Source organism: Agelaius phoeniceus, chromosome 5 (assembly GCF_051311805.1).
Source record: "Agelaius phoeniceus isolate bAgePho1 chromosome 5, bAgePho1.hap1, whole genome shotgun sequence".
In the NCBI taxonomy this organism is placed as follows: domain Eukaryota; kingdom Metazoa; phylum Chordata; class Aves; order Passeriformes; family Icteridae; genus Agelaius; species Agelaius phoeniceus.
Genome location: NC_135269.1, coordinates 25023678 through 25034091, shown reverse-complemented (window position 1 = coordinate 25034091; position 10414 = coordinate 25023678). Strand labels below are relative to the sequence as shown.

General features: G+C 58.8%; 1 protein-coding gene across 1 annotated transcript; it reads left to right on the top strand.

Annotated features, from left to right (window-relative positions):
• Positions 1 to 434: 434 nt before the first annotated feature.
• Positions 435 to 10194, top strand: SHISA8 (shisa family member 8). The gene is made up of 4 exons (XM_054632255.2): positions 435 to 1417; positions 8512 to 8636; positions 8741 to 8881; positions 9395 to 10194. Exons 1-4 carry the CDS (start codon positions 870 to 872, stop codon positions 9706 to 9708), a joined length of 1128 nt encoding a protein of 375 aa, XP_054488230.1. The 5' UTR covers positions 435 to 869; the 3' UTR covers positions 9709 to 10194.
• Positions 10195 to 10414: the final 220 nt, after the last annotated feature.

Sequence of the window (10414 nt, the reverse complement as noted above, 5' to 3'; positions counted from 1 at the left end):
GCTGCTCTCCCCCCCTTCCCTAAGTGTCCCCTTCGCTGAGGGGCTGCAGAAGGGCACCCCACCACTCCCGGGGCTCTGTTCCCTCAGCATACACCTCTCCTGTACCACTGAGTGCCCGCCTGCGGCCCCGCAGCTCCCGTCCGGGCGAGTGGGGGTGCCGCGGCGGGGCTTGGGGTGCTCGGGGGCGGGCGGGCAACGCGGGACTTGTGCCACGCGTGTCCGGCCGCCCGCGGCGGCTGCCCGACGGGGAGGGCGGGTGTCCTGCCACCCGGTGGCGGCGGGGAGCCTGGCAGAGGACTCGGTGAAGGACCTTCTCCGGTTTCCTCGGGAGGCTGTCAGGCGGCGGGGGAGCCGAGCCCCCTGCGCCTCGCTGGCCGCGCCGGCTCCCTCCCCCTTTCCCCCGCACCCCTCCTCCTCCTGCTGCTGCTCCTCCTGCTCCTCCCGCCCTGGTACGAAGGGCTTTTGCTGCTTTTCCATTCTCTCTCCTCCCTGTCTCCTCGGCGGAGCGCGGTGCCGGGAGGCGCGGGCAGAGCGCGGGGATGGGGCGGCCGCCGGCGCCCGACCCGCCCGCCCGCTCCCGCCGCCCGCCGCCGCGTCCCCTCCCCGGCCGGCGGGAGGCGGCGGCTCTCCCATGCCGCCCGCCTCGCCCCCTGCTCTGAATCTCTGCCTGTCAGCCGATCTGGAGAGAAACGGGGAAGGGGTACGTCCCCTCGCACTTTTATTTTTCACCCACTTCTTTTTTTCTACCCTTTTTTGTCTTCCCTCCATTACGCCCCCCTTCTCCCCAGCCCGTTTCTCCTCCATCGGAGCTCTTCAGCGGCCATGCGGCCGGTCCCGGGCGAGCGGCTCTAACTCGTCTCCTCGCCCGGATGGCCCCCCGGAGCCGCGGGCGCATGGAGCCGAGCTACGTCGTGGGTATCTGCTGCCTGGTGCTGCTGGAGCCGGGCCGGGTGTGGAGCGGCGAGCCCAGCACCGGGGGGCCCGGGGAGAGCGGGAACAGCAGCCAGGCTCCGCCGCCGGAGACCACGGTCCCTGCGCCCACCGGAGCGGCACCACCGGGGGGGGACCGCTGCCGCGGGTACTACGACGTGATGGGGCAGTGGGACCCGCCGTTCAACTGCAACGCCGGCATCTACCAGTACTGCTGCGGGACCTGCGGGTACCGCTTCTGCTGCCAGTTCAAGCCCGGGCGGCTGGACCAGAGTGGCTGCTCCAACTACGACACCCCCAACTGGGTCAACACGGGCCAGCCGCCTGCCCGGGTGGACGAGACCCCCGAGGACCCCACTCGTGACAAGACCAACATGATCGTCTACATCATCTGCGGTGTGGTGGCCATCATGGTGCTGGTGGGCATCTTCACCAAGCTGGGCCTGGAGAAGGCACAGGGTCCCCAGACAGAGATGACCGTCTCCAGGTAAAGGGATCCAGTCCCCCCACCTTCCCTGCTTCATCTCCCCAAGGGTGGCAGCTCATGTTCCTAGCTGATTGCATAGACTCCTTGGGACTGCCAAGAGGGTGAGGTGATCCCTAAAATCCCTGTCCAGCATGCTGAAACACCAGGGGGTGGGTTGGCTGTAGCCCACTAACCTGGTAGGGAGGGCTGGCAGCCAGGACAGCCTCCATGAGAAGGGGTGGTTGTACACCCATCTCCTCTCAAAATGACCTGCTCTGTCTCTTGAGGAGGCATGTCCCTGGCTCAGGAGTGCCAACCCACCAGGCAGTGGGGTGGGTGACATGTGAGCTATAGGATGTGTCTTTCCCCCCGCAACAAATATGTGATTCCCAATGTCCCAGGAAGGTGAGACCAGGTCTGAGTCTGACTGTGTGTGGGGTGACTCTGGACTGCAGTCCCCTTGATCTCAGCCTTGCTTGCAGTGCTGGGGGAGACAAGGTGGCAATGACAGTTCCACGGTGGCTGCTGCGCCAGCTCTGTGTGCATGTGTGCACACACGTGTATGCGCGTGCCCGGGTGTGCCCTGGTCTCTGCTCTGTGCAGCAGCAGAGACACTGCCCTTGCAGGGGGTGTCCACACTCTTATACCCCCTGGAGCACACCCTCCAGTGGAAAGTTGGGCAGCTTCTTCTTGGAGCCCATGCCCTGTGGCTCCAACCTCTGCTTTTCAGCCCATTCCTGGGGCTGAGCACAGGGCTGGCAGGGGGAAGGTCAAGATGTCAGACACACCTGAGCACTGGAGACCCCCTGCATCTCCTCCAACTCCTGTGCTGCTGCTGTGGCTGTCCTGCATCTTCCCCTCTCCCTTTTGCTGCCAATACATGCTTCTCTCCCCATCCTGGGGCTCTACTTTGCATTTTCCCGGTGAGGACATCAAGCCTGGAGAGAAACAAATTTTCATGCCATTTTGTTAAGGGATTTTAGCTTTTAAAAAAAGGAAAAGCAGGGCTGGTGGAAATTATTTCATCAGGATGATCAGGCAACTGTCCTGATTGCAACCCCCAGCACCAGCACACTCTCTCCTTCCCCTGGAGCACCCTTTTTCCCCTGCCCATTTGGGACTTATGCAGCCACTGGGTGCTGCACCCCAAATCCAGAGCCATCCTACTTCTTGCACCCACCCAGGGGAGCAGAGGCTGATCACCCCTGGTTGGAGGAGGGGTCATATACTGAGCCATGGAGGAGGGTCACAGGACCCTTCTGAGACACAGGAGGCAGTTTTGGGGGGATCCATGCTGTGCCCCCACCTTGGTAGGGAGCCTGGCTGTGTGCTGCTCCATGCCCACGCCTCCCCCCGTGTTGCCTGAGGAAGTGCTGGCACCTTGACAGGATCAATACGGCCTCCGCCAGCCTCCTGATCCCGTTCCACTCGCCTGCCGCTGTGTCTTTTTTTGGTCATCCCCCCCACCTCCTGGGAAGGAGATACTGTGCTCAGGGAGGGGTCAGATCAGACCCTGGGACACCCAGACCCAGGTCCTCATCCCCTGCCTTTGGGTATTGCCTTCTCCCACCACCAGACGCTGGTGGGACTGCTGCCACTCACCAGGGGCTGTTTTCTGTAGGTAGCCTCAATTCTGCACTGCTGTTTCCCCTGGTCCCCCCCTCCCCCTCTAAACTCATGCAAGCCTGAATTTTCCCACTGAGTTTGGAGAGATAGGTGCCTATTCTCCATAATGCCACAGATCTTTTGGGCACTAGCATACAAACTGGGAGAAGATGAGTTTTTCTCATCCACCTTTGAGGGACAAAATCAGAAGCGCACCTCCATCACTGCGGAAGTCAGGAGAAGTCTTGCCCTCTTCTGTGCCCTTCAGTGCAAGTTGTGAGCAGCTCTGGTTCCTCAGGGATGGTGACTGGAAAGCTGTGGCAGGGAAGGAGTGGTGCCTCAGGTGCAGAGCCCCAGGAACCAGGCAAGACACCAGGCTGACATGACTTCCTGGGTGCTGGGCTAATGGAGACAGTGCCAAAGCCTGGGTACACAGCATCAGCATCCTAAAAGGGACACTGTCATCTCCATTCCACTGTGTCTGGGCAGCTGGGGGAATATGCTTTGTCTTGGTGCCTCTGAGACAGCAGGGCTATTTCTACCTGCCTTGCCACTGTACCCACGCATGGTCCAAGGCATGGGCAGTGCCACCTTGCCACTCTCCTGGTGCCTCAGGTAGGAGCTTCTCATTTGCTCCTTGGGCACCGCATCATGGCCTTGGGCCAGCTCCCTGTTGCACGGTTGTCTTGATTTCCATTCCTGTCCCTCCCTCCTGCCGGGGTTTTTCCGCTCCTGGGGAGCACTTTGTGCTGCCCTGGACAGCTCCCATTGCTGCTGCTTGCAGGTTTCTCGCTTGGGGGTTAAGGTCAACCACTTCTGCACCTCCAGATGTTGTTTGTCATGGTTCTGGTCCTGGTCCAAACCCAAGAAGAGTGACCAGGTGCAAAAAGTTCATTAGCTTCCCTCTGATGGAGACACCTGAGTCTGTGTCCAGCTTGTCCTGAGACCCCCACACCTTGGCCATCTCCAACATGTCTTTGTCTCCTCATGGGTTTGGCTGCTGGTCCACCCAGGGAAGTGGGCGCTCTAGTGATTGCAGCTACCTGGTTTGTCTTCCCGTCCTCATCCGCCTTCCTCCTGCAGGACCTTATGGTAGCTCCTGCAATCCCCTCTCCTTCCTGCTCGGCTCATGCTTGGCATCTGTCCCCGGCACTCGCTTAGCCTGGCCAAACCCTGCGTTGAGTCAGGAACACCTGCCTGTGTTTTTCTTCCGTCCCCAGATCTCCGAGGACGTTGGGTCCTTGGGGGCCTCTAGGATCTGTCTGTGCCCATTACACTGAGAGCAAGCACGTGCCCCAGACCTCTCCCAGAAAACCTCCTGGGTGGGAATTGCAAATTTATAGCTGGTGTGAACAACCCTATGGGAAGAACTGGGTAAGGAGCAGCCTTCTAGGGAGTAGGGGGGATTCTAGAGAGGGCCAAAACAACTGTTAGGAGCAGGTGCCCTGGCAGCTGCAGTAGGTGAGTGCTCAACTCTGGCTTTTCACTCCTTGCGACTCCCTGTGCTATTTGGGGTCCCCAAATTTGGCCCCACTGTTCCTCCAGCTGTGCTGGGTGTTTCTCTGGCAATGCTCAAGTCCAGGGCCATGCCTACAGTTGATGTCCATGGTAGCAGGTAGTGGTGAAGACTTAGAAAAAGTGTTTGCAGGCAGCATGGTGTGCTATCACGTGCTGCCCTGGCTCTTTGGGGGACGAAAGAGGATCCAGCTCCAGTAGGGAGGGAGACCTGGAGGTCTGTCCCTAGACTGAACACAATGTTTGGGGATGCTCATTTCCACTTTGCCCAAGCTCCAACACCCACCACTGCAATTCCCATTTTGTAAAGACACCTTGATAACCCCATGCCCTTCTGAGCATCCCTGAGTGTACCAGCCCCACTGGCAGGTGTCCCACAGTGCCTGTGCTGCTCAGTTGCACGGATGGGCACCTCTGCTCTGGGCAGACACACTATAAGCTGTGGGAAATGTCTCCCTTGGGAGGTGAAGATGAGGCTCTCACTGGGCACAGAGGTGGTGTGAGCAGCCAGGATGCTCACCTGTGGCTGCAGAGTGCTCTGTGCCTCCTGCAATGCTGCACCTCTGCTCATCACCCCACTCATCCAGTGGCTGCCACCTTCTGCGTCCCCACCAAGGGTTCAGCTCATGGCAATGTCACTTCTCCCCATCAGTTCATTATCTCTCCTCTCTCCTGGAGGGTGTGCTCCTGTCTCCCCCCACTCTTCCCTGTCCCCTTGCCAGGACTTCCATACTCTCTCCTACTGGGCTTGCCAGGTATGGGGCTTGGGCTTCCCAAAAAGTGAGTCAGGCCGTGGACTGGGCTGCTGTCCCAGGTCAGCATCCTGCTCCCACACAAGCACCTTGGGGATGGATCAGGAGCACTGAGTGCTTCATGCATGGCTTCTGCTGCGAAGATCTCTTGGCCTCCATCATTATTGCTTCTGGATGTGCCTCTGTGCTTGGTCTCAGGTCTTGCACTAGGCTAGTTTGCAGCATCTTTGTCGCACCCTTAAGCAGAGCTAGGCTCACCATGGTGGTGGCTGCATGCCTGCCCAGTTGACGCCCAGGCAAGCTGGGTGGCAAGCCACCTGCACACATGGCCTCATGCTCTCTGCATCCATGGCCAGAGTGTGGATGGAGACCTCAGCAATTCCATTCATCAGGCCTTTTGGAAATGAGCAGTGCAGATCTGAAGCTACATCTGCTCTTTGTTCCTTTCCTCCATCTGCACTACCGATCCATCTTGGTGCTGCAGGTGACCTAGGGAGATGGGGCTTGACCTTCCTCACATCCCCCAGCCACAGAACCAGACTGAGGCTCAAAACCCCCAAGGTGATGTTCAGTGAGACAGCAACTCCTCCATAGTGTCACCTTCCATGTCCACCTTCCCTGCAATGCATCACCGGGGGATGAGCCAGGGAAGGGGTGCAGTCCCTGAAAGCCCCACTGGCAGTCCTGGCCAGTGGCACTACTCGTGGTGCAAGGGCAGGGTGAATCCAAGTGTTGGTGGTGCTGGGGACTGGTGCATGCTTCTCACCTTAGCAAAAGAGCTCATTAATTGCTGCTCGAGCCGTTGTTGTTAATTGTTACTGTCCACATGCCCCGAGCGGTCAGCACAGAGGGCACGTTTGTGAGAAAGAGCATTGATGGATTTATGTGGAGAGAAGTCATAGATAAAGGATTGCTCAAGCTTCATAAATAGACCCGAGGAAAAGAAAAAATAATGTTAAAAATAGGTCAAATCGCATTGGACTTCCTGTTGAAACAAGCCTGTTTGAGCGCTGGCCCTGGGGATAGGCAAGAGCAGGCAGCGTCCAGTGGGGAGGGGCTGGTGAGCAGTGCACCCCAGGGAAGGTGGGAGTTGACAGGCCAGCAGCTCCCCGAGTTGACAGCCCACACCCATGGCCTCGGGGGTGCTGCCTCCCCCTGCCCTGCCTAGGCCTGTGCCCAGGGATTCTCTGACTGCAGCATCCACGGCCTGAACCCTGGTTGGGTCAGTCTGTTGCAGGAAGGTTCCTGGGAAGGTGCAGGTTTTGAATAGCTGCAGGATGGAGATGCCACAGTCTCCCCAGGGAGTCTGGTCAAGCATTTAACTACTCCTGCAGGAAAAAAAAAATTTCTTCTGTTTAAACAGTATTTCCCATTTCTGTTAGCACCTGTCACCTCTTGTCAGCTTGACGCTGTCCTTGTTGCACCCTCCCTTCAGCTACTCACGTACATTGATAAGATCCCCCAAAACCTTCTTTTCTCCAGGATGGACAGTCTCAGCTCTCTCAGCCTCTCCTCATATAAAAGATACTCCAGTCCCATCTTTGTGTCCCTTCCCTGGACTCCCTCCTGTACATCCATGCTTCTCCTGTATTGAGCTGGAGCCAGCTCTCCAGAGGTGTGGTCTTACCAGTGCCGAGCAGAGAGGAAGGATTGCCTTCCTAGACCTGCTGGCAACACTTTGCCTAATGCAGACCAGGAAACCATTCAGCGCCTTTGCCCCAAGGGCACTCTGCTGGCTTATGGTCCACCAGGATCCCCAGGCCCTTTTCCGCCAAGCTGCCTTCCAGCTGGTCACCTGCCAGGGTTTGTTCCTCGCTCGTTTTCAATTTCTTCAGCTCTATCAGGGTTCTCTTGGCCCATCTGGAGATTAAGTGATCCCAGAGGGATTGCTACAAAGCTTCCCAAGAATGATGTGAAATTAACCCACAGGGCAAGTGACCCTTCTTTGTAGCTTTGCTCTTGCCCCTGCCCTGTGATGCTGACTGATTCCAAACTGGGAGGGAAAAGGCTCCCTCAGGTCCCCACAAGGATAAGCATCCCCCAGGTACAATTCATTGCTTTCTTCCTTTTCTGCTTTTCCTGGAAATTCTGAGCATCATGTTCACTAGGTTTTTGAGCACTCTGGTGCCATGAGCTGACACATCTACCAAGTCAGGATTATTCCCCCCTTCCTCTCCAATTTGCATTTATGCATGTTGAGTTTAATCTGCTGTTTTATCGTCCAACCACTCGCTAACCGTCAGCTCACAGTGTGCGTCTGTGAGCCAGCCAGAGCCTTCGAGGCGCAAGGCATGCTGACAGTGAGCTGGGGATTAGCGAGCCAAAAAAAGCCCTGAGTGGACACCCCTGCACTCTTGCAGTCATGGTCTCTGCAGGGGGAATGGTGTGTCTTCTCATCACAAAGCCCTACGCCAGCAAGAGCATCCATCCTGTTCTAGGACTTGCTGCCAAAGGCTGCAGTGGCACGTGGCTAGGTCCTGCTCCAGCACTACCAATGTGCTTCCTCTGTCACTGCTGTTGTACCCTCCTCTGGCACCACCAGCACCGGTGTACCTTGCTCCAGCATTGCTGGTGTGCCCTGCTCTGGCACCACCAGCATGCCTCGCTCTGGCATTGCCAGCGCGCTGTGGTGGGACTGCAGAATCTCTGTCCATGAATGTTAAACGAAATAGGGCTCTATCTTATGTAATGGTGTTTAATGTTTAATGCTGTTACTCACAAGGAGGGTGTTATGCACAGACAGCGCCTGCGCCAGAGGCTGCCACTAGTTTATTTCCTTCCCTGAAGGGGCACAAGTGGCCTCTCTAATCCCTTCCTTGGGATCTTCTCTGTTTCAAAGGGACTTGAGTGGAGGTGTTGCTTCCTCTCCCCTGTTCCACCAGGCTCTCGCTCCAGGGGAGGATCCCAGAGGCATTGCTCCAGCTTCCATCAGATCAGTTTCCTCTGCCTCAGTTCATTGTTCCCTTGCAGCCTGCTCCAAGCCATGCATCTCCCTCACCACTCTTACCCACTGATGGTCCCGGCTCTGGGAGGGCTCAGCCCCAGCCAGATCCCAATTAGCTGTTAGACTTGTTAGCCCAGGCTGCAAAAGCCTGGAGGCACTCTGGGTGCATTGCTCCCAGTGGCTCTTTCCTAGCCCCAGGCTGCCTAGCTCTGCCTTCAGAGTGGAGTTCAGGGCTGGGACGAATTAGGGGTCCCAGGGGAGCAGGATATTGTTCTAACAGCCCTTCACCCCCTCTCCAGGACACTGACAGATCTGCTGAAGCAGCCAGGCCACAGCCCCTCTGAGAACATGGACAGCCTCATGGGGGGTGTGCAGGTCCCACTGAGTGAGGGGCTGGCTCGGGGTCCCTCCAGAAACAGCACAGGTAAGGCACTGGTATGGTGGGGAAAAATAAGTTCCTTTGAGTGAATAAAGGTAGTGGGAGGGCACAGCCTACAGCTGAGCCCCCACCCGTCTCTGCCCCTCCAGACAAGCCACCCTTGAACAACGCAGTGGCCATTGCCCCTTCACTGGGGCGGCCCCACAGCCATGGCAAGCGCCTGCCTCTGGCCAGCAGCCTGGCCCTCTCAGCCCCGGACTACACTTCCTACACCACCCTCAAGGTTGGAGGTGAGTGCCTTTGCCGTGGGGGTGGGATGGTGGCTGGAGGCGTGCACCCTGTTGACCCCAGAAACCAGGTGAGGAGGGGCACAGGGCTCACAAAGGGGCACAGGCAGGACAAGCATTCCAGTTTCCCAATGCTCCTGGGGTCACTGCTCACAGCAGAAACTCTGCAGCTCCTCCACCACTCCACCAGCCAGCTGTGCTGCCCAGCCAGTCAGTGCCCAGGGTCTCCCACGGATCCACTGCGCTTCCCAGTGACCCAGAATCCCACACAGCCCTGAAGCACTGCCCACCCCATCAGGGTTCAGGATCCACATGGACACTCCGCACTGCCCAGCAATTGGTGCCCCGGGATCTCCCAGCATCACTGCCCAGCCAGTTTATTGCCAGTATCCCTCCCTTAGCACCCAGAATCCCTCCTACAGCCCCATCCCAGCCTTCACCACTGCCCCCTCCCTGGTCCCCCGTGCCAGCAGAAAGGGGTGTCCCTGCAGGGGTGACACTGCACTGTCCCCACAGAGAGCGCCACCGAGGACTTCTACAGGCGGTTCGGGGGGCTGGAACCACCCCCCGCCAGCACACTGACCTTCCCAGCTGAGGCCCCGGTCCTGGCCGAGGGCTGCCCCCTGCCCAAGGCCAAGGGCACCAAGGTGCCAGGGGGTCTGGCCTTCCCGGGGGGCTGGGAGGGGGGCCCCCATCGCGGCCCCCGCCGGCCGGGCCTGGCCACCCTGCGCCCTGAGGGGCCACCTGAGGCCTTCGGCCCCTCCGCCTCGCTGTACGGGCAGCACTCCCGGCACTTGGCCACCAACAGCAAGACCGAGGTCACCGTCTGACGGCCGGTGCCAGCGGGGACCGGGGCTGCCCCTCAAGGGGGAGTTGCGGCAATCGGGGGCAGCCCACCGGAGGAGGAGAACACCACAGGACTTACACAAACCGCGACGCTGGCCAGAGCGGGAGACGCGCCGTCCTTCCTGGCCCCAGGGATGGGCACTGCCACCTGCACTTCACCATCGAGGAGGCACTGGGGACTCATCCGGGAAAGTTTCAGGCGTTCTCAGCCCACGTCCGGAAGAGGCTGAGCCGGGGACACACTGGCCCTAGCCTGCTCAGGGGATGGGGGCCAATGCTGGACAGACTGGGAACAGATCCTGCTGGGGGCCAGGCACCCCCACCTGGCTCCCCTGACGAGGTGGGGGAAGAGCAAAAGACTCAAAGCACCGCCCCCAAGCTGCCTGCACAGCCCGAGCAGCACCCTGCCCTCCCCAGCCTCCTCCCTGCCCCAGCCTCCACCTTGTCAATAAATAACACATTAAACTGTATGGCCTTGGCATGAATTGGCTGGGGAACTTCACACTCCTTACAAAACCTTCCCCCGGGGCAGCAGGGCTCAAAGCCCACTCCCCCACAGGGTGTGGGGAACCCCCCGCAATGGGGGATGTGGTGGGAACACAGCTTTAAGGGCCAACTGCAAAACCCTTCAAGCAGCTGCACAAAAAACAGATCTCCTCTGTCTGAAGTTTAATGGTTCTGACAGAGTTT

What these genes read in the sequence shown, in the direction of transcription:
- SHISA8 (XM_054632255.2), top strand. Translation starts at nt 870, where the DNA reads ATGGCCCCCCGGAGCCGCGGGCGCATGGAGCCGAGCTACGTCGTGGGT. An exon ending in ACAGAGATGACCGTCTCCAG is followed by an intron (nt 1,418 to 8,511) that starts GTAAAGGGATCC and finishes CCCCCTCTCCAG; the next exon opens with GACACTGACAGATCTGCTGA. An exon ending in TCCCTCCAGAAACAGCACAG is followed by an intron (nt 8,637 to 8,740) that starts GTAAGGCACTGG and finishes CTGCCCCTCCAG; the next exon opens with ACAAGCCACCCTTGAACAAC.